Source organism: Chrysemys picta, chromosome 1, assembly GCF_011386835.1.
Source record: "Chrysemys picta bellii isolate R12L10 chromosome 1, ASM1138683v2, whole genome shotgun sequence".
NCBI lineage: Eukaryota > Metazoa > Chordata > Testudines > Emydidae > Chrysemys > Chrysemys picta.
Genome location: NC_088791.1, coordinates 177,478,548 through 177,503,019, shown reverse-complemented (window position 1 = coordinate 177,503,019; position 24,472 = coordinate 177,478,548). Strand labels below are relative to the sequence as shown.

At 41.7% G+C, this 24,472-nt stretch overlaps 1 protein-coding gene across 32 annotated transcripts in view; it reads left to right on the top strand.

Moving 5' to 3' along the window:
* Positions 1-24,472, top strand: part of ROBO2 (roundabout guidance receptor 2) — a 1,484,585-nt gene that overhangs the window by 1,279,476 nt on the left and 180,637 nt on the right. For all 32 annotated transcript variants that reach the window (XM_065575614.1, XM_065575735.1, XM_065575671.1 and 29 more), the window contains 2 exons: positions 2,759-2,916; positions 5,061-5,181. In XM_065575614.1, coding sequence (XP_065431686.1) covers positions 2,759-2,916; positions 5,061-5,181 — 279 coding nt within the window. The remainder of the gene's footprint in view (positions 1-2,758; positions 2,917-5,060; positions 5,182-24,472) is intronic.

Genomic DNA, 24,472 nt, shown 5'->3' with positions numbered 1-24,472 from the left:
ATTCTTTTCCTTTCCCTTCCTTTTACCCTCTTTCTTTTTTTCCCCATTTCACCTAACACATTGTTTCGTGCTTCATAATTCCTGTGTTCTTGGTCATCTTTATTTCACCAACCACCATTATGCTTCCCCTTTGTCTCCATCTGTTTTCTTCTCTTCCTGTTTTCCAATTTTCTCTCCTGCATTTTCTAAAACATAAGACACTTTCAGAGGTACATGGTTAGATAGATCTATTACAGGCACAAGAGTCAAGTTTCAATGTTTTTCTCCCCGCTAAATTTCAGTTCTGTATTCCATCCAAGCCACACTTGATATAGAAACAGGGTAGAGGGGAAAGGGGGACTTCAAACCTTATTCTTGGCTGGCTGGGGCCCTACTCTGCTCCTGGCGTAAGTCAGAGCAGCTTCCATGTTGCTGTAACTTACTCTTGCTTTCCTGTGGCTCTCAGAGACTGTTCTGGCTGCTGAAAACAATCACAATGTCCCAGCCATGCTCTCAGCCTCAACCCCGTGTCAGGAACTGTGATTGGGTGGTATGGAACCATGATGCTTCGGTGTACCCTGCTAATTTTATTACCCTTTTGCATCTCTGGACTTGCATTAAAAGGCTGTAATATAATGAAGAACCAGGTCATATGTATCTGTTTCACTTTTAAAACAATTTTGAGTTTAGTACCATATGTAATGATGATGGAACACTTGATGTTGTCCATAGGCCTCTTCAAAAGGATTAATGTCTGTCACTTGGCAGGTTTTTAGTTTTAGAAACAGTTGATGCTTGGCAGCAGTTTACCAGTTGTGCAAGAGGCTATTTCTCCACTCAAAAACATTTTTTTCTTTCAGCTCTCAGATATGAGAGACACTTCCAGAAATGGGTGGTTTTGAAAGTTCCTTTCCTGGCCTCTCCCTTGAAATTGCTGCTGATGTTGCCTTTCTTGGCTTCATTTGGAAAATACTGTCTTTCTAATAAGATTGCCACAAACACATGTTGTAGTGCCAAATTGTTAGCAGCCCATAATCTTCATCATGTTATTTCTGTATCATGGGTTACCTTCTTTATATTCCATTTTATCTCAAAAACCAAAAGACCCTATTTTCTCTCAATTTAGTTATTGTGGATCAAAAATTGGCATTGGACAAGCAATTTGCATTAGTCAGAAATACCTTTTGGGTTGAGGCTTTTGGCAAGTCATTTATTGGGAAAGCAGTACTAAACAATGCCCTTCAACCTACCAGATGTGCTACTTTGGAAAAGGTTGGGTCCTTGCCAAAATGCAGTTTGTTGCCCACCACTTCGTATCATTTTTATTTTGTACCTCTAGAAATGGCCTAAATAGCCCCTCCTTTTGTGTTATATAATTTGTATATATATAATTTCCTCTCGCCATTGGATTTACTTGTGTATCTCAAAATGCTGAATGATAACTGTAAACCCACACCTATATTGAGTTCCACAATTATATGCACTCTCACCTCAGCACACTCAGAGGCTAATCCTTGTGCATGTAAATAATAATTTCTTCTTGTCTGTACAGAAGAGAACAGAAAATATGCAGTTTAAAATGTTATTTTTATTTTATTAACAATGAAAGCAATAAATGCCTATAAACTGAAAGTGACCAATTTCTATTAGACTCTTCCTGACTGCACTTTCACTAGGATAAAGTGTTTTCTAATTTCTCGGAGGGCCCTGCTTTGATTAAGGGTGGGAACTGTGTTAAAGCAGTAATGAAGCCCACACATAGCTGATATTCAAGAAGGGGAAATGCCCTAAATTCAATTTCAGTAGCTCTATCTAGAGCTATTTTTAGTCTGATGTTAATAAGAATGACAATTAACCTAGAGACGAGGACACACATGGAGGAATAACGATGAAGTAGATATCATTTCAACACACACAGGAGCCAGCTAGCTGGACCTAATCCTGCTTTACAGCAGCATGATTTACATAAGGAGCTAGCATGTGTTGTCTAATTTAGTTTTCAAACCTTTTGGCAATGTATATGCTTTTTCTTTTAGGCAGTATGGGACAAGACTGGTCAGGGCTGCAAGAATATCAAAGGAATAGAAGAAGCAGGTGCACTGTATATCAGCTCAATTTCTTGACATCTTTCAAAAACACTGATCATTTAGCACCAATTTGATCATAAAAAATAATCCTTCCTGAATAAAGGCAAAACTCCACAATTTGATACCAGCGGTGTCATATCTAGAACCTTTTCACCTAGCCAGTAGTGGGGGAAAAAAATCACTGACAAGAAAGGTGCCAATTGAAGAGAACAGGCACACCAGATTTTTAAAAGGTTACAACCAATGTCCAGCATGCTGCTATCTTTAATGAAAAGAGTTCAGTATCAGACCAGAACTACTGCCATAAGGAATATTTCTCCTCAGCGCATCAGGCTGGCCAGATGTCACTTGGCAGGTGGATCTACAATAGAAGGATAAAAGGAACAGTGTATATTGGTCCTTTTGCTTTTAAATGATGAGCAATGCATTTACTTTTAGCAAATGTAAAGTAAAAACACGCACATCTTGTCTGTATTCATTAGATAAGAGAGGCTACCTGTTGAGTCATCTTTCCTCTTCCCTCTGCCCCCAATAACATATTTTGCAAGGAGTTTTACAGTGCACATAGTATACAAAGGCGTCATTTGAATAACTTGGAGGCTACTTTTACTGGGAAAACAATTTGTTTGCCTTTATCATGTTGCAATTCCTAACAAATAGTTTTATTTTCCTTTCCTCTTTTGTTCCATTAGTGCTACGGGATGACTTTCGCCAAAACCCTACCGATGTTGTTGTGGCAGCTGGAGAACCTGCTATTCTGGAGTGCCAGCCTCCTCGAGGACATCCTGAGCCCACAATCTACTGGAAGAAAGATAAAATCCGCATTGACGACAGGGAAGAGAGAATCAGTGTAAGTCCTACCAAAATGCCATTGATCCACAATGTTTTTTAAAAGGTATATTTCTCCATGGATTTGAATGAGCATTGAATAATTTACATAGCAGTATCCACAAAGATATAAATCCCTGTCATTCAATTGGCTCCATGCAGGGAAATTCTTGTGCTTATATGGAACTTCACTGATGTTACTGGGACACTAGGCAAACATTGGGTGTCCATGCACAGTTCTTATTGTAGGACTGAGGATGTAAGTATTTGTATTGGGGCTGCACCACACCCCCACTAGGCCCACAACTGAACACCTTGGAACTCTGAAACTGGAGCAGAATTTCCCAGATTGTCTCTACAATGGGCCAAACCAAACTCTCCAGTGCTAACCTTTGAAAGTTTAAAATTTGCACCTCAGGTCCATCTTTAGTCCATCTTTAGTCATAGGGAGACCTGGTATCAAAGTCTATAGTTAAGATTGTTTAATATTTTCTACTAAAATGCACTGTTAAATTTGCTGAACTTTAATCAGGAAGCAATTTTTTTTATGCTGACTATCTGCCTATAGGCTGAATATTTTGAAAAGTTTAAACATAAATGGATCAGCTGTTTCTGAGAACAAGTTTAGGAAAACCCATCATTTTGTCCATGTTAAAAAGAATTGTTACAACTGTTTCTATTAATAACTCTTCTATGCTTTGGAGTTGGAGTTGCCCAGATGTCAGGGATTTATCTTTGCCTTCCCTCTGAAAAGCTATCCACATTTCTCCAAGTTATAAGCTTCTGAAAAATACTAGTTTGCACATGCTCAGGAGAAAATTGTTAGAGTTTGGCAGCAAAATTCTCTGAACATTCCATCTTCCATTGGGCATGTTCCGGTGTGTTAGTGTCCAGAGGATGTGGAGAAGAACAAGGAAACAGCCTGACTTGAATGCAAATGAGTGAGAAGTGGACGAAAGTGGGGGAGAGGAAGGAATTGGTTGGGGGAGTGGGGAGGAGGCATTGATAGATACCAAGGACAGGAACCATAGTTGTCAAAGACCTGAGCTGGACAGAGATGAGAATAAATCAGGGTTGTGTAGTGAAGAAGGCTATCATCTGTAAAACCCTTGCATAGGCAACCTTAATACTGGCCTTTCCTAACTTTTGAGTAGTTGGCTTTGCAACCTTAGTATTTCTTTAACGTAGTTATTTTATACATAATACATTTTGAACTTGTTCCCTGCTGGTATAATTTGATATAATGGTGGCCTTTGGAAACTCGATTGCCTTTGATGTGTAAAGATTTGCAGTTAAATGATCTCTCTCTCTCTCTCTCTCTCTATATATATATACTATTCAAGGTGTTGTGGACCAGACTATCTCCATTAAGTTCTGCTCAAACTGAGGGAGGAGGAAATAGTAACAGGGAGCTTACTGCACTTCCCTGTGTCTCAGGTTATAGTGGCTCCAGCCCTGACTTAAGTTGAATCAACCTATTGGCTGCTTTAACTTATAACAGCTACGTAGGGTCCCAAAGAGTACATACATTTTCTGGAAATTTGCAGCACTGAGCTGTGCCCTTTCTTCTAATCAACCTGATCATTCTCTTCCTCAATATGCCCCTGTGCTAGGGTTGAGGTGGGGTTGATATAGAAGACAAGGGAATTCTCAGTTGGGCAACTGCAGATCAATTCCATCCCATTTGCACCAGTCAGAAATAAGGAGAAAATCTGGTCTTGTAAGTACACAGAGTACAAGGGAATACTACAGATTCTGAGATCAATTTACTATAGATAAAACTGGCTTTCTTTTAAAGTGCCACTATGGTACTGTAGGCTTACAAATTAATGTACTAGAAATAGTGTACCAGATGCAGCATATATCACCAAAGAAAGGTAGCAAGAAATGTAATTGTTTTGAAATTTAAGGGCATCATACAAAAAATTGAGACAAGACCAGAAGTAGGGTCAAATATACTTCAGAAGAGCCTAATATCAAATTAGTATTGGTATTGTTCAATACCAAATAGATGGCCTGATAACCCTTAAAGAAAAGCTTTGACATTTGTTGTTTAAAAAAACAAAAGACCCCCCTCCCCATATTTGAGATCTTTGCAATCTAAGAGCCTCCCTTTATTTCTGATTGTTTATGTAAATTAAAATGTCTTTTCTTTGCTTCAAACAGATACGAGGTGGGAAACTAATGATCTCAAACACAAGGAAAAGTGATGCTGGCATGTACACTTGTGTCGGTACCAACATGGTGGGCGAACGAGACAGCGATCCAGCAGAGCTGACTGTCTTTGGTAAAACTACTTCCTTGACTTTTGTTTTCTTTTTACTATACATGCAAAATATTGAGTTGATCTAGCTGAACAGCCAAACCAGGTGACAAAGTCAGGGTAACAAAAGACAGAGTAACTGCTAATGTACAGGCTACATTTCACAATTTTCCATGAAGGACAAGTTTCAAGGGTTGCAGGTTATAAATTGGGAGCTGGGATGAAGCAGTCATTTTTTTGTGAGTGCATAGTTTAAATCTAAGTGGAGGTCCTTGGTGAAATGCATAAACTCAGAAACCTTAATCCAGTAGATAATGCTTTCCCCCACAACATTACCGAGTATAATTGAGCCACTTTTAATACAGTGTCTGCTTAACAGAGACTTGGACCAACATAGCTTGTTTAAATAATTTCTTATTCCCAGAGGGCTGTGAGATCAAAGCTGTTGTAGCACAGCACACAGAAGCTGGATAAACTGCACAAAGTCTTTAGATAAAAATATCTATATAGTTAAGAAGCTGATCTCATGAGTTTATCACATTTTACTTTAAAGCAAAAAGTATTGGACTGAGTATTCATCTCTGTTTTGACTCCAGTTTTCACAAACCACTCTGTCAGCTCTCCATTGACCCATACTGCATACCAAGCAAGGCTATACAAACTCTGCAGTACTTGAGTCAGCTTGCTTCTAGCATTGTACCACTTGAGTACTTTGCACAAAGCCTCTCAGTTAACAGAGTCAAATGCTTTCTTAAAGGCAAGGAATGTGCAAAACAGAGGTTCGTTGAACTTGGTGTGTCTCGCCAAGATTTGACCAAAAACAACTGTCTGATCTATGGTGGAGTACCCAGGTCTAGAGCCAGTGTGTGACTCAGAAAGGATTTCTTCTGCTCTTTTTTTTCATTCAGCTGTGAATCACTCTACAGAATACCGTGCTAGGAATAATCATAAGACTTAATTCCTTGGTAGTTATTGCAGTTATTTCAGGGCTTCACCCTTTGCCCAAATTAGGTTAAATAGTTTGTAAAGGAGCATGACTGTGCTTCTTCCACCATGCTTTAACACTTCAGGTAGTATGTGGTGTGGACCAGGGGCCTTGTTGTTTTTCAGCAACATCATTGCAGCTTTAATTTCTACTTCCATTATGTGTTCTTCATTGTTGCCTTTGTAGCTGATGGCCTCAAGGATAGGGTTACCATACGTCCGGATTTTCCCGGACATGTCCGGCTTTTGGGGGCTCAAATCCCCGTCCGGGGGGAAATCCCCAAAAGCCGGGCATGTCCGGGAAAATCGGGAGGCTCGGCCGGGGCCTCTTTGTCTGGGGCCGGGGCCGGTGCGGGGCCGGGGTCGCGGGGCCGGGGGCATAGTGCCGGGCCGGGGGCCGGGCCAGGGTCGCGGTGCCGGGCCAGGCCAGGGTCGCGGTGCCGGGGGCCGGGCTGGGCGCGGGGCCGGGGGCCGGGCCGGGAGCCGGGGGCGCGGGAGCCGGGCCGGGCCCGCGGGGCCGGGAGCCGGACCGGGGCCGGGCCGGGCCCGCGGGGTCAGGGAGCCGGGCCGGGCCCGCGGAGCCGGGCCGGGGTCGGGGAGCCGGGAGCCGGGCCGGGCCCGCGGGGTCGGGGAGCCGGGCCGGGGTCGGGGAGCCGGGAGCCGGGCCGGGCCCGCGGGGTCGGGGAGCCGGGCCGGGGTTGGGGAGCTGGGCCGGGCCCGCGGGGCCGGGAGCCGGGGGGTGCGCCGGGCCGCCGGGGGTGATCGGCCAGGGCCAGCACCCCAGGGCCCGAGCCGACCCAGGCTGGAGCCGCCGGGGGGCCAGCCTGGGCCGCGCCTCCTCCCCCCCACACACCCCCCTTACCTGCTTCAGGCTTCCCGCGAATTAAATGTTCGCGGGAAGCAGGGGAGGGGGCGGAGACTTTGGGAGGGGGCGGAGTTGGGGCGTGGGCGGGGCTGGGGCGGGGCCGGGGCCCCGGGGAGTGTCCTCCATTGGGAGGCACAAAATATGGTAACCCTACTCAAGGACATCTGGGTCAACTTGACTATTCATGTGGAGTAGCTGATGAAAATGTTCTTTCCATCTTTTGAGTTGATCTTTCATCGCGTAGCTGACTTGTTACAGGTGTTAAGTTCTGTAATAGTGTTTTCAAGCTCTTTGTCTTCTCTCTCTCTCAAGCCATTGTTGTTTTTCAAGCTCTTTGTCTTTTCTCTCAAGCCATTCTTTCTTAGCTTTTTTTGACTCTTCATTTTAGTTCCTTCTTGGTCTATTTGTTTTTCTGCTCAGCACAGTCTTCAGCTTTCAGATGTTCTTGATATGTTTTTCTTTTTTTGATGTGATTTTGATCTCTGGTGTCACCTACTTTTTCCTTTTTGTATACAGCCTCATCTTTAAAACCTCCTCACTTGTGGCATGAATTATGTTTTTTGCTCTGCCCAGACTTGTTCTATTGTTTTGTCATGTAGGTCTAAATGAAGGGCAAAGTGGCCACCGATGGTATTCTGAAAGGGTATCTTAGTGTCTGTATTTTTTCAAAACTTTGATATTATAAACTGTCTGGACTATTTTTGCAAATTTTGAAATATGAAGTCTGAACCTGATGGTAGTGATCACTGCTTGATAGTCTGAGTTTGCATTCAGACTTCTGTAGACCCTACAGTCTACTACACTTGTTTTCCAGCATTGTATTAGTAGGATGAAGTTGATCATGTTTTCTGTAATACCATCATTAGAAATCCAAGTTTCTCTAAGGAATTGCCTGTGCTGAAATGCTGAGTTTGTTATAAACAAACTGTTAAATTGCTTCAGTTCTGCACTATTATCACCTCTCATTTCTTGATCCTATTTCTTCTTTTCCCTGGTGTTCTCTCAGGCCATGTTATCACTCCCAGTCTTGACAGTAAATCCCTTCATTACAAGCAGAAGATTTCTAGATGGGGTTCATGAAAACTCTGTTTGAAGATAATTGTAAAATTGGTTTGTGACCCTGTTTGTCTTATCTAATATAGTATACGTTATCAGTCTTTGCACATACACACAGATCAAGATTTGTTTCTCCATTTCAAACAAATTGTGACCATGAAATGGTTCCTTTTAGTGAAGTTCCATGACCACCTGTGGATTTGCCACGATGCAGTATTACATGACTGTAAGCTACCACTCTGCTTACTGCATTGACGAAGCATGAAAGCACATGACTTTTTTAAATGGTACTTTTGCACCTTGCAAGTCATACCAGTATTGGATTATAGTTTCCATTAGAACCAGTACATCAACATTATTTTATATTATTTTATAGTATTAGAGATTGAGAGAGAGACACACAGAGAGACAGTACCTCTCTTCTTCATCACTTTGAGTACTAGTAATTTATGGTAATAATCCCTGTAGATACTAAACAGATTGAAGTCCAAGTCTACAAAACCCTAAGGTTCCCATAACTTGTTAAAGGAATTAAATATGAGGGATAAAATCATGTGGAAAATACATTTAAATTTGCATACTGCAAAGGCATGACAAGTATTAGGTTTGCCTTAATATGCAAACTTTTATGTAGTCAATTACAATATTCTGAAAATTTGGATATAATCATAGCAGGCAACCAGTAAAGTACATTCTATGCCTGTGTTCCTAGTACTGTATAAAGGGAATGGTAAGTGAAATTAGCAGTTTTGATCCCACATAATTGAGTTAGTCTCTATAAGGAAATCTGTACTTAGAATTTCCTTGCTGTCCAAATTTTTCCAGCTCTTCGGGATTTTTTTTTTTTTTCTGCTGCAGCAGGAGAACGACACAGGCCAATATGTTCAAAGTTGGATGCTGAAAGTTAGGCACCAAATTGAATGTTTAGATGCCTAAATATGGATTGCCTGATAGGTTTAAAAATGTTGGCCTTGACACTTAAAATAAATCTAGGACAGGAAATGAATCTGCCTTTACTGGGAAATTAAAAGGATTTATTAATGTTACTGGCAAATATACAGAAAGTACTGATTATGGTAAGGAAAAGTTCATTAATCATTAACCACTCTTCTCGCCTTTTAAAAAAGCCTCAATCCAAAACAAAAACAAAAACAAACCCTATGGCAAGTTTTAGTGTACATTGCTACCCTACTAGGAAATGGGATAGTTCCATACTACATTTCTGGAAATCAGTTGTAGCTTGTTTTTGGTTCTGAACGCTTTTCTATAATACCTTTTGTGTGTCACTCCTGACAGTTTTTGGGTTTTCTGTGCAGTGAATTTAGCTTGAGGTAATGCCTCTGGAAAAACTGAGTCCGCATGGTGGTGACCGGTGGCTTGATGGGAACAGCAAGGATGTCTGGGATTTTAAAAACAAAAGCCTGTAAACCCAACACCTTAAATAAAGCAATACATGAAAACACAATAAAAGGGATAGTAAAGGAATGAGAGGAGATGAGAAAAGAAGGGAAGAAAGGGATGTGGATAGGTTGCAGTATTCAGAACCCTCCCACTGAGATGCACAAGTTTTACTAAATAATATTCAGAAATATCCCCATTAGAACTGTTCTCAAAACAAGCAAGTTACACTTTGCCCTCTATTTATAAAACTGATATTTTTGTGTGCATTTATGAAATCGATCCACAATAGCATTTTCAATTTTTGTTGTAAAAAAGGGGGTTTTGTCCCCTGTAGTCAAATCCTGAATCCTCTGCAAGCAGAAATTGTCCAACTTTTCACAGTAACATTTGATAAATGTAACTGGTTCTGTAAGCAGCACATCCCAAAATTAGTCCTGTTCTTTGAATTGCAACACCAGAGCAGCATTAGGCTTTGCCAGTCTCCCTTTTCAGGGGTCACTGCATGCTTAGGTCTTCTGAGGCTCCCAGGTGTCATCTCATAGCAGAGCAGCAAGAGAGCAAGAACACTGTCACAGAATCTAGGATCAGTGGATGACCGATTAAACAAATTTCAATCACAAAAGGCAACGTGCTATTTTATTGTATTATGTATTCATTTCCCCCTACCTAAATTCTAAAGACCAAATTCAGAAGTGCAAGAGGTATAAATTAGTCTAATTTAAATTGTGCCCAGATCTGAACAGGCCAGCACAAAAGTGGCTTAAAAGGCGCCTTTGCCCCCTCACTCCATTCCTGTGCTGAGCTGAGCAAGATGGAGAATGTAGCCAGTTGTGCTCTGTTAGCAGTTAGGCTCCCATAGAGCCACTTATACCCACTCATCAGTGTGCAAGGGTGTCTGAAGAACCAGAAGGTGTAAGTTAAGTACCATACAAACTACTGTTCTCACTGTCTTCTGTCAATTGCTTCTCTTCCTACACTCCTCTCATCAAAGATCTCAGCATGAGTTGCTCCTTGTCGCTGTTTTGGACTCTAAAGTTCCGATTCATTGATGATGCATAAGGATGCATATGCTATATGTTGTGTGAATAATTTGTCATTAAATCTAAGGTCCTCATCCAAAGCTCACTCATTGGCAGTCTTTCCATTGACTTCAGGAGGCTTTTTGATCAGGCCCTGGGAAAGTCAAAGTAATTAAAGGCTTTGAGAGGGAATTTAAGTTGGTGAAACACAACTAGAGAGGGTGCCAGAAGGAGGTGTAACTGACATTGGTTAGACTCCTCTAAGACGGACCCATCTCTGAATTCAGCCTTTTATTTTAAGCTATATGAACTCTGTTATTCAGTCAGCATTAGACAAGGAAGTGTCTTTGTTAGAAAGACACTGCCTGGTCAACACCCTTAGGGACAGAATTTGAGTTGTCCATTAAGGGTTACACTGTATTTGGAAAAGAAATACCTCTGGAAGAGGGCACTTTACTAAAGATGTTAGATCCCAGTTTTTGCCTTCTTATAGCCCTGGAGCCAGCACTACATTCTGTGGCTACAAGATGGACTTTGCTAAAGTATCCTGACTATTCTCTATATATCAAGGGCTCTTTAATTCCAGTAAATGAAGATTCCTAAATAAACTATGGCAACAAACCTGACTAAGTCATTATTGTATCCACAATTCAATTCAGATCCCTTAAGAGAAAGAGAAGTTGGTGTGACTTTTATTCATCATGGCAAGGGTCATGATTATTTTCCTCAACTTCAGTCATTTTAGTTGTAGTTAGTTATTAAAATGTTCCATATAAAGAATGCAAATATACCATGCTCATGATACTGAGGTGAGGAGGGATAGCTCAGTGGTTTGCGCATTGGCCTGCTAAACCCAGGCTTGTGAGTTCAATCCTTGAGGGGGCCATCTGGGGCAAAATTGGTCCTGCTAGTGAAGGCAGGGGGCTGGACTCAATGACCTGTTGGGGTCCCTTTCAGCTCTTTGAGATAGGTGTATCTCCATATATTTTATTTTTTACTTTTTGTAAAGAGATAAGCTGATGTCACATTATTTGCTACCCCACAGATACTGCCAGAATATCCAGATGTAATAGTATAATCAGCCAGGTATAAGAGATGCTGATTAGATTTTAGATGTTTGAACCTAATATTTAGAAAAAGATATCACTGAAATCAATGGAGAGAAGTGTGCTGGTTGGTGGTGGGAGGAGAGACTTCTAACCTTCAATAATAATGGTTCCAGTCCATTTGCATGTAGCTCTCACAATTCTTACCACTTTATTGTGAAAACTCACAGAACCTTAATAGTGTATAAGGCATAGATGTTTACAGTATCTGCATAAGTGTTTTACTTCCAAAATGACAAGAAAAAATAGCCTAAGAAAAGACATACCTTGGGAAGAATGTCCTGAATACAGAAGCACCAGCTTTTTTCATCATATTTTCACTTGCTCACTCAGCATACACTAAGAACCTTTTAAAACGTAGCATGACCCACACTCATCCTTTCATCTCCTGTGGACTCCTTTTTTGCAATGAGAGCTTTGAGGCTATTAGGGTGGAAAGTAATCCAAATCATGCTACAATTAACAAAATATTCACTCCACTGGCTGAGATCTGGAAAAAAATGTCTTTAATGTTCTTCCTTTGCGTCAAAATCTCTAGGTGAAAAAGCAGATTTTTTCCCACCTACTTGTAATATTTTTTTTAAAAAGCGTTTTTATACAGGTTTGTCATGTTTCTTACTAGAAGCCTAAAACACTTTAAAAATGGTTATTTCTTTCCAATAAAGAAAGAGAAAAGAGTTTTAAATTTGATTGAGTCTACATAGTAGAGGACACATTACATCCTTCACTCCAGTGATTATCTTGGAATATCAGAAAAAGATATTAAGGCATTTAGGATTCCTTTTATTAGATTTTGACTTCCCATACATGGTCATCTAACTTTTTTGAGGGGCATATAGAGGGCAGTAACACATATTTGAAGGCCATCAGGGCATCTCTAATGGACTGCAGTATACACGCAATTAGTTGAATAAAGGAAAAGTAAGTACTGGCTGTCACATTCCAGGGTGCAATCAAGACCAGTGAGAGGGTGTGTCACCTCTGCCCTACAACCTTGAGTGCCTCAACAATGCTTTGCTGTTGTAGCTTTCAGCTTGGGTTCCTCACAATCAGCCTGCCAGCCAGCAGGTCACACCATGAATGTCTGTGTGTGGCCACAGCTCTTGTCCAGTAACTCCGACCCCAGCAGCACACCAGCCACACTCTGGCTTCAATAGACTTGGTTACTACTTGCAGGATGACCTCAACACACTCCTAGTCCCAAATTTTCACCCCAAAACACGTGTTCTGCACTGTCCATCCCTCTCCTGGAGAGTTCAGGTATTTTAGGTCCATTGCTTCTGTAAGGCAAAAATATCCAACAGGTTCTCTGTGTGTATATATATCTTCCTACTGTATTTTCCACTGCATGCATTCGATGAAGTGGGTTTTAGCCCACGAAAGCTTATGCTCAAATAAATTTGTTAGTTTCTAAGGTGCCACAAGTACTCCTCGTTCTTTTGAAAGATAAAATACTTTCGATTAGCTAAAACGTAACAGACTGGACTTGGTTCAAGATAAAATTCTTACCGCACACTCCCAGGAACAGGACTGACCAAATTTCAGGTCAGGATCTCTCCCAAAGTAAAATGGTGGTGTCGTTTCTTGTCTTAGGTGACAAAGAGGGAGAGATACATGGGCTGTTTTTGCTGCTCACCTTTAAAGTCCAGTCAACTTTTGAAATGCATTTTCCTGAGTGTTAGCCCTAGATAATATTGATTCCCACTGTGAGGTTGGAGTCTAATGGTGAAAGAGGTTCCAGGTTGCTGTTTGCTAAAATGTAGACTGATCTGTTACTGCCTCTCTTCTTTGCCAAAGAATGGCCACTTGATAGGTTATTGCCCATCAACTTGGATGACACCTGACTAGAGGTGCCAGTTTGTCTTTTGGCTTGAAAAACAGGTTTATCCAGTCCCCAGACTTGTCGGATAACCCCATTTTAGTCATAATTTCAGCTTATGTTCATAACTTTACAAATAATGTTGCTACATACATCTGACCATGCTATTATTGGCTCAGTAAGTTATTAGTTTTCAAATGATAGCTCACAAGACATATTTGTACAAAGATTATTACAGTAGTGTTTAGGACAGGGGTCGGCAATGTTTGGCATGTGGCTCGCCAGGGTAAGCACCCTGGCGGGCTGAGCCAGTTTATATACCTGCTGACGTGGCAGGGTTGGCCAATCGTGGCCCCCACTGACCGCGGTTCGCCGTCCCGGGCCAATGGGGGAGGCGGGAAGCCGCGGCCAGCACACCCCTCGCCTGCGCCACTTCTCGCCACTCCCATTGGCCCGGGACGGCGAACCGCGGCGAGTGGTCAGAGAGTGGCAGCTCTTGGCCAGACACCCAGCTCTGAAGGCAGCGCCCCGCCAGCAGCAGTGCAGAAGTAAGGATGGCAATACCATACCATGCCACCCTTATTTCTGCACTGCTGCCTTCAGAGCTGGGAAGCCAGAGAGTGGTGGCTGCTGACTGAGGGCCCAGCTCTACAGGCAGCAGCGCAGAAGTAAGAGTGGTAACACCATATCATGCCATCCTTCTGCACTGATACTGGCAGCAGCTCTGCCTTCAGAGCTGGTCTCCTGGCCAGCAGCCACTCTCACCAGCTGCCCAGCTCCAAAGACAGCACTGCCGCCAGCAGCAGTGCAGATATAAGTACCACAACCCCACACCTCACAATAACTTTGCAACCCCCCTCCACCCTCCACACACACAACTTCCTTATGGGTCAGGACACCTACTATTTCAACGGCATGAAATTTAAGATTTAAATAGCTGAAATAATTAAATTTACAATTTTTAAAATCCTATGACCTTGAAATTGACCAAAATGGAACGTGAATTTGGTAGGGCCCTAATCATTGATCATTGTCCTCCAAAGAAAGACTAGGATTCTCCTTCTGATCTGGGTAGGAAGGATTCTGTAGGATTTTGCCTTAATGTCCAGTGTACTACTTAACCCAAATTTTCTCAAAGTGACTGTCGCAAGTGCTGCAGCATACTGTAGGTGTCTATCTAGTTTTCTGATTACATTAACAAGCCACTTTTATAACTGCAAGCAAAGTTTATTCTGAAGTTATAAAGGTCACACTAGTAATAGTACAACCAGCTGACATGACATATAATCATGACTTATTTTATAGTCCTCTTCAAAGAGTATTCATCAGTGAAGCATAGCTTGGGCAATGGGCACTTTATTTACTCAGTTCAAGCTTTTAAAATGGCTACATTAAAACTTTTATACTTGGCTATGATTTTCATTTATCACTCTTCCCTGCTATTTTCTCAGATATATTGTGTTCTGAATATTGTTGACAGAATTACAATGTTTAATTATACCACTAGACTTTATTTATGGCCAAAGCTTTAAAAAAGTCATATTTTCCAAAGTTCTGATCTGAAACTGGATTTGACTTGCCTGTGTGAGAAACAAATTTTATTTATCATGCGCTGGCAAGCACCGTTCTGTCTCCTGAGAGATTAATATCGTAAGCAAGTTATGCAGGTGATTCAAATCCAGTTAATCTCACATAAAGAATGTTATTTGCATTGCCAATGGCATTCACTCTGATCACTCTATATCTATATAATTAGCTATTGGACATATTCAGGGGCCTGTATGAGTGATACAAAATGTAGAAAACAACATAAGAGAGAAATTGTTTTTTCCTCATTCGCACTATGCAAAATGCAGAGATGATGGCAAACTGGAAATAACAACTATTGTAATTTGTTTGTCCTTGATAACTGTGGTCTCCACTTACACAGTTATTTTCTTTCCAGCAAATTCTTAACAGTTGTGGAAAATATCCAATTCTTAGATGCTACCATAGGCACCGACTTTCTAATGTGCCGCCCCAGTCCCTGCCCCCACTCCACTCCTTCCCAAGGCCTCACCCCCACCCTGCCTCTTCCAGCTCCCAGCCCGCCTCCACCCCGCTTCTTCCTTGCCTCTCCCTGCACCGCCCCCTCCACCAAGCATGCCACACCCTCTCTTCTCCCCCTGGCACCTCCTGCCTGCAGCAGAACAGCTGATCCATGGCGGATGGGAGGCGCTGGGGGGGGATGGGAGGGGAAGGAGGTTGCACTGATCGGGGGAGCAGCCAGTGGGTGTTCAGCATTCACCTTTTTTATTTTGGGGGGTGCTCCAGGGCTGGATGCTGCCTTTCTAACATGCTTTCAAACTATACTTGGTCCTGCCTCAGTGCAGAGGGCTCGACACGGTGATCTCTTGAGGTCCCTTTCAACCACATATTTCTATGATTCTATGCTCTTAAACTGCCTGATGCAGAAGCAAGTATTCTTCCTTATGACCTTTGAGCCGGTTATTAACATATCAACAAGGTTCTCCTGAAAATGTGTTGGGATCTCTTTTGTGGCTCATTCTGTGTAGGCATATACAGCAACAGATAAGAATTTAATAAATATTACATTTTCCATGAAATATTGGACATCTGGAGCTTTGTATTGCATTTTGTGCTCGCAAATCTGCACATATTAGCTATATGCATGTGTGTGTGTACGCATGCATATGCATTATGTTACAATCAAATACACACTCAAAAATATAAACAAGCAACATCACACATGTTTGCACACATACACATGTACATGTAGTCACATGAATAACACAGGTGTGCCAGAATAGAGTTTTTAAATATCTTTATCTTTCACAGATGGACACTACTTGTGTGATCCTCATTTTTCGGGTGCCTGATCTGAGAGCTTAGATCTGATTTGCAGAAGTGCGGAGCACTCACAGCTTCAAATGAAGTCAGTGTGAGCTGCACTTTGACCATTTGAAGTGCTATGTAGTGCTAACTACACTGAAAATTGAGGTCCTAGGGATTTCAAATTGGGCTCCCAAAAGTAGTGGATACTTTCAAATATAATATTTCTGTGCTTTACTTTCCTATCTGTAAAATGGGTATAATATACCCTCATCTCATGAGGTGATGGAAAAATTAATTAATTATTTTTGTGAAGCACTCAGATACTATAGTGATTAATGCCATAGAAAAGCCCATGAATTTAATAGCTAATGAATTAAGAAAATAATTCTTTTCCTCAGAGTAGGGTTTGAATTATGTGCAGTAAATAAGGCCTGAGGCCACCCATTAAACAATGAGAATACAACAAAACATCGAGTGGCTGCTCATTTAGTTAATATTATCCATTCTATGCACTGTGGAAAAAATAGCATGCAACTACATAATTAAAAACTGTCCCCTAATGCATATGCAGAAAGGAGCTGAATTAAGGTTGCATGGGAAAACCCAATTCTGGCATTTTACTGACTTTTGAGTGTTTGATCTGGCAACTTTAATTATGTTTTTAATGCCATTTTTTATGTAATTACACTGGTCTACAATTTTTGAGAAGTCATCTGCTTCAGAGATAAAATGTGCTATTTATTATGTATTTTGATGTGCTGAATTCAAATATGACAATTAAAACAACTGATTGGCTACTGTTTCTAAGATATTTAAGTTTTTACATTTTATGTCTATGTATATTGTGTAGATAGTAGAGTTTTAATCATAAATTGTAAACCTAGGTCTTTTCATGTGTTTATGGTTGCTTTACATGATAATATTTCACCTTTCCTGTTTATGTAACACTTTAAAAATCAGCAAAAGGGTTATATAAATAAAATTTATTATGAAACAAAAGGCAAAAAACTATTATGTACATAGTTTAGTCCTATTCAGTGTCTACTCGGCGCTTCTTGGCTTGCCTCTTGTATTCATTAAATGGAGCATCTCTTGTCACTCTCACTCACTCATGCCTGTCACCCCAATCGGGGTATGGGCCGCCAACCACAGATCTCCAGAGTCCTCTATCCTGGGCCATTTGCTCTAACTGGTTCCAGGTATAGCCCATTTTTATGCTATCAGCCTGAAGGTTGCGTCCCCAGGTGTTTCTTGGACGGCCTCTTTTCCGCTTGCCTTGGCGATTCCACCGCAATGCCTGTCTAGTGATGTTGGTTGGTTGCTTCCGTAGTGTGTGTCCTATCCAGCCCCACCTTCTCCTTCTAATTTCTTCCTCTGCTGGAAGTTGACCGGTCCTCTCCAAGAGGTAGATGTTGCTGATGGTGTCTGGCCAACGGATCTGGAGAATCCTTCTAAGACAACTATTTATGAAAGTCTGGATCTTCCTGGTGGTTGTTTTAGTTGTCCTCCAGGTTTCAGCTCCATACAATAAGACTGATTTCACGTTGGCGTTGAACAGTCGAATCTTTGTTGCCAAAGACAGCTCTCTGGAGCTCCAGATGTTCTTGAGCTATAAGAAAGCTGCTCTTGCCTTACCGATCCTTGCTTTGATGTCTGCGTCAGTGCCACCCGGTTGGTCGATGATGCTGCCTAAGTAGGTAAAGGACTGCACTTCTTCCAGAGGGCTTCCGTTCAGTGTGACTGGGTCATTACTGATGGAGTTAATCTTGAGGATCTTGGTCTTGTCTTTGTGGATGTTGAGGCCAACCTGTGATGACGTGGCTGCCACTACGTTGGTCTTCTCTTGCATCTGCTGTTTGCTATGCGAAAGTGCAAAATCCAGGTCATCAAGCTGGGTCCACAACGTCCACTGGATTCCGTTGCTGCGCTCATAAGTGGATATCTTCATAATCCAATCAATGACAAGGAGAAAAAGAAATGGTGACAACAAGCATCCTTGTCTGACTCCGGTTCGTACCTGGAAGCTGTTTGTAAGCTGCCCTCCATGGATCACTCTACAGTGTATGTCGTCATATAAGTTCTTAATCAGGTTACCCACCTTTACTGGGATGCCATAGTGCTGAAGGAGCTTCCAGAGAGTCTCTCGATCCACGCTATCGAATGCTTTCTCATAGTCAACAAAGTTGATGTACAACGAGGAGTTCCACTCCATAGACTGCTTGACTATGATGCGGAGCGTTGCTATCTGGTCCGTGCATGATCTATTTTGCCGGAAACCTGCCTGCTCATCTCGTAGCTGTGGATTGATCCTTCATTCTCTCTAAGAGGACTCCATTGAAGACCTTCCCTGGCACCGACAGAAGTGTGATTCTTCTGTAGTTGGCACAATTGCTGAGATCTTCTTTCTTGGGGATTTTAATAAGGTATCCCTCTTTCCAGTCTGCCGGAATCACTTCTTCTTCCCATATCTTCTCAAAGAGGGGGTACAGCATTTCCACTGAAGCATCCAGATCTACTTTCAGGGCCTCTGCTGGGATATCGTCAGGTCCAGCCGCCTTCCTGTTCTTCATCATAGTGATGGCTTGTCTGATCTCATCTCTGGTTGGTCTGTCACAATTGATTGGAAGGTCTTCGTTGGCTGGGTCAATGTCTGGTGGATTTAGTGGTGCTGGTCTATTCAGGAGTTCCTCAAAATGCTCCGCCCATCTATTCATCTGTTGTTCTATTTCTGTTATAGACTTTCCCTGCTTGTCTTTGACGGGACGTTCTGGATTGCTGAACTTTCCAGACAGTCGCTTGGTGATGTCATACAGCTGTTTCATATTACCGTTGTATGCTGCCTGCTCTGTTTCTACTGCCAGTCCATCCACATAATCTCTCTTATCCTTCCTAATATTCCTCTTCACTGCTCTATGGGCTTCAGCATACTCTTTTTGCACTTTAGCCTTTGCTGCTCTAGTCCTGCTGTTATTAACTACTGCCTTCTTTTTCTTTCTATCTTCTATCTTAGTCAAGGTCTCTGCTGTGATCCAATCTTTCTGCTGGTATTTCTTGATTCCAAGCACTTCCTGGCATGCTGATCTAAGTGTCTCTCTCATTTTCTGTTGGATACACTGTCTTCCTCTTCCTCAGACCGATCCTATAGTACCGAAAACTTATTCTCCTTGATCTTATGATCCTTCAAAAGGCTGACATTGTACTTCACTCTTCTATCTGACACGTCTATCCAGTTCTTCGTCAACTTCAGCTTCAATCTGGCCACCACTAAGTGATGGTCGGACGCTACGTCTGCTCCTCTTCTAACTCTAATGTCCTGCAAAGATCTTCAAAACTTCTTACTAATACAGACATGATCGATCTGGTTTTCTGTCGTGCCTGCTGGTGATACCCAGGTACTCTTGTGGATCCGCTTGTGAGGAAAGATGCTACCTCCTATGACCAGGTTATTAAGTGCACACAGATCCACAAATCTCTCTCCATTCTCACTCATCTCTCCCAGAGCGTGGGTCCCCATGACTTGTTCATATCCTGTGTTGTCAGGTCCAATTTTGGCATTAAAGTCTCCCATAAGGATGGTGATGTCTTTGTCTGGGAGAATCTCTAATATTTTCTGAAGTCTGTTGTAAAAATAGTCTTTGTCCTCCTCTTCACTGTCATTGGTTGGAGCATAGCACTGTACAACATTCATCTTAATCCTCTTCCTTTTAGTTCTGAAGGATACTGTGATGATCCTGGAACCATGTGCCTCCCAACCAATCAGTGCTCTCTGTGCCTGCTTGGACAACATGAAGCTTACTCCCTGTGTGTGGGGTGCGTCACTCTCTTCATGTCCGGAATACAGCAACAACTCTCCTGTCAAGAGTCGTCTCTGTCCAGCTTACGTCCATCTTGTCTCGCTAATGCCTAGTAGGGTCAGGTTGTTGCTCCTCATCTCTGCTGTGACCTGCGCCGTCTTTCTTAACTCGTACATGGTCCTCATGCTCCATGTACCGATGGTAATCCTCCTGCTTGCAAGAAGGGTAATCGGCTTTGTGGCTTCCTCACAACTTTCACCACCCAGCGTCATGCGTTTTTGAGTTGAAGACCCTTCTTTTTCCAGGCTAAAAGTCTCTGTTATCTCTATTTTTGGCGTTTCTGTAGCAAGTTGATTTTTACGGGGTGGAGTTGCTAGCCCCACGCCCAACCCTCCTCCTTTATCCTGACTTGGGACAGCCAGATGGCCCCAAAGGACCTCTCTGGTGGAGTTTATTAATAAAATTTATTATGAAACAAAAGGCAAAAAACTATTATGTACATAGTTTAGTCCTATTCAGTGTCTACTCAGCGCTTCTTGGCTTGTCTCTTGTATTCATTAAATGGAGCATCTCTTGTCATTGTCCAGCAATAGTCTACAAGCATTGATGGGCTCCATTTGCCCTGATAGCATTTCTCCATTGTTGCAATGTCCTGGTGAAATCGCTCGCCGTGCTCGTCGCTCACTGCTCCGCAGTTCGGTGGAAAAAAATCTAGATGAGAGTGCAAAAAATGTATCTTTAGTGACATGTTGCAACCAAGGCTTTTGTATACCTTGAGGAGGTTTTCCACAAACAACCTGTAGTTGTCTGCCTTGTTGTTTCCAAGAAAATTTATTGCCACTAACTGGAAGGCTTTCCATGCCGTCTTTTCCTTGCCACGCAGTGCATGGTCAAATGCATCATTTCGAAGAAGTTCACGAATCTGAGGACCAACAAAGACACCTTCCTTTATCTTAGCTTCAATTAACCTTGGAAATTTTCCACAGAGGTACTTGAAAGCTGCTTGTGTTTTGTCAATGGCCTTGACAAAGTTCTTCATCAGACCCAGCTTGATATGTAAGGGTGGGTAACAAAATCTTCCTTGATTCAACAAGTGGTGGATGCTGAACACTTTTCCTCCGAGGCTCCAATGACTGTCGGAGTGGCCAATCTTTCTTGATGTAGTGGGAATCTCTTGCACAACTATCCCATTCGCAGAGAAAACAGCAGTACTTTGTACTTTGTGTATCCCGTCTGCAGACCAAGCAAGAGAGTAACAACCTTCAAATTGCCACAAAGCTGCCACTGATGTTGGTCATAGTTCATGCACCTCAAAAGTTGTTTCATGTTGTCATAGGTTTCCTTCATATGGACTGCATGACCAACTGGAATTGATGGCAAAACATTGCCATTATGCAAAAAAAACAGCTTTAAGACTCATCTTCGATGAATCAATGAACAGTCTCCACTCATCTGGATCATGAACGATGTTGAGGGCTGCCATCACACCATCGATGTTGTTGCAGGCTACAAGATCACCTTCCATGAAGAAGAATGGGACAAGATCCTTTTGACGGTCACGGAACATGGAAACCATAACATCACCTGCCAGGAGATTCCACTGCTGTAGTCTGGAGCCCAACAGCTCTGCCTTACTCTTGGGTAGTTCCAAATCCCTGACAAGGTCATCCAGTTCACCTTGTGTTTTGAGGTGTGGTTCAGAGGAGGAGGATGGGAGAAAATGTGGGTCCTGTGACATTGATGGTTCAGGACCAGAAGTTTCATCCTCTTCCTCTTCTGACTCAAGTGAGAATGATTCTGGTGCTTCAGGAACCGGCAGTCCTTCTCCGTGGGGTACTGGGCGTATAGCTGATGGAATGTTTGGATAATGCACAGTCCACTTTTTCTTCTTTGACACACCTTTCCCAACTGGAGGCACCATGCAGAAGTAACAATTGCTGGTATGATCTGTTGGCTCTCTCCAAATCATTGGCACTGCAAAAGGCATAGATTTCCTTTTCCTGTTCAACCACTGGTGAAGATTTGTTGCACAAGTGTTGCAGCATATGTGTGGGGCCCACCTCTTGTCCTGATCTCCAATTTTGCAGCCAAAATAAAGGTGATAGACCTTCTTAACCATAGTGGTTATACTGCGCTTTTGTGATGCAAAAGTCACTTCACCACAAACATAGCAGAAGTTATCTGCACTGTTCACACAAGTACAAGGCATCTCTGCTCACTTTGGCTGAACAGAAATGTGTCCCTTTGCAAAATCAAACACTGACAAATAAGAGAGCACGGCACTGTATGATTTCTAGAGCGGATATAGGGCAATTTGTTCAGCAGAGTGATGTAAGCTTCGTTATGATTGCATCATCCATGACTTCTAGGAATAACATGATGCAATTCATAGCATGTATGACGCAATACCAGCTTCAGATTGCATCATTCATTGTTTTGCCTAAAAAGCAAGTACTGTCCAAACCCAGTCATAGATTTATTCATAGATCCAGTCAAAGATGTATTTTAGTCATTTCTGGTTTAAATTGAGATCCCTTCCCTTTATAACTCACTTATCCTCCGCCATTCCCAAGTCAAAGGTCGTATATACTGACCCAATAGCATATCTTGAAAACTAGAGCCAATCAACAATTTTAAGCATCATTTTCGTTCTCAGTGACCCAGAATTAGTAAAGTTTGACTAAATTTATTTCAGCATCATTTTGGCTGTAGAGCAGTGTTATACATATATTTCAAAGTCCTGTGTGTGTATGTATAATGTAGTCAACCTGTTAAATTCAATACTACAGGAAGTCATGAAGCCAAACTCTGTGAGCCAGATTCTGATCTTATTTATGGTGTAAATCTGGATTAATTTAATGTAACCTCTCAGCTCACTGAGACTGAAATGTGGGGTGCAATGCGTGACAAGCACCTTTATTTTGAAATCACTCTCTGTAGTGTAAATGACTCTTACTATGCCCTCTTTAATTGTGATCTATATAGTTTATAACAGTAAAAGTGTATGTTTGGTGGGGGGATGTTGGAACTAAATTTGGGTGAAGCATAGGCAACTTTGAGGCTAAAATCAGTGACATGTCTTGAAATGAAATTACCTTGGATTTGTTCCATTATAACCAAGGTCAGAATTTGTCTGTGAGACTAGATTTGAAACAGGCATGGATAAGATTCTAACAAATAATAATTTTTGTAGCTGTGCATGCTAGAATAACAAGGCTAAACAAAACTCATTATTCAGGGCATCATTTTGTTTCTAGGGCTGTCAAGCGATTAAAAAAATTAATCGTGATTAATTGCACGATTAATCACGCTGCTAAACAATAATAGAATACCATTTATTTAAATATTTTTGAATGTTTTCTACATTTTCAAATATATTCATTTCAATTACAGAATACAAAGTGTACAGTGTTCAGTTCATACTTATTTGTGTTACAAATATTTGCACTGTAAAAACAAAATAGTATTTTTCAATTCCCCCATTGCAAGTACTGTAGTGCTATCTCTTTATCATAAACATTGAATTTACAAGCGTACAATTATGTTAAAAAATAACCTGCACTCAAAAATAAAATAATGTAAAACTTTAGCACCTACAAGTCCACGCAGTCTTATTTCTTGTTCAGCCAGTCACTCAGACAAACAAGTTTGTTTACATTTGCAGCCCACATCTTGTTTACAATGTTACCTGAAAGTGAGAACAGGTGTTCCCATGGCACTGATGTAGCCATCGTCACAAGATATTTACATGCCAAATGCCCTAAAGATTCATATGTCCCTTCATGCTTCAACCACCATTCCCGAGGACATGCATCCATGCTGATGATAGGTTCTGCTCAATAACTATCCAAAGCAGACTGACGCATGTTCATTTTCACCATCTGAGTCAGATGCCGCCAGCAGAAAGTTGATTTTCTTTATTGGTGGTTCAGGTTCTGTAGTTTCCCCATCAGAGTGTTGCTCTTTTACGACTTCTGAAAGCATGCTCAACATCTCATCCCTCTCAGATTTTTGGAAGGCACTTCAGATTCTTGTGTCAAGTGCCTTAGCTATCTTTAGAAATCTCACATTGGTACCTTCTTTTTGTTTTGTCAAATCTGCAGTGCAAGTGTTCTTAAAACAAACAACATGTGCTGGGTCATCATCCGAGACTTCTATAACATGAAATAGATGGCAGAATGCAGGTAAAACAGAGCAGGAGACATTATTCTCCCCCAAAGAGTTCAGTCACAAATTTAATTAATGCATTATTTTTTTAATGAGCATCATCAGCATGGAAGCATGTACCCTGGAATGGTGGGCGAAGCATGAAGGGGCATACGAATGTTTAACATATCTGGCACGTAAATACCTTGCAATGCCAGCTAAAAAAGTGCCATGTGAATGCTTGTTCTCACTTTCAGGTGACATTGTAAATAATAAGTAGGTGGCATTAT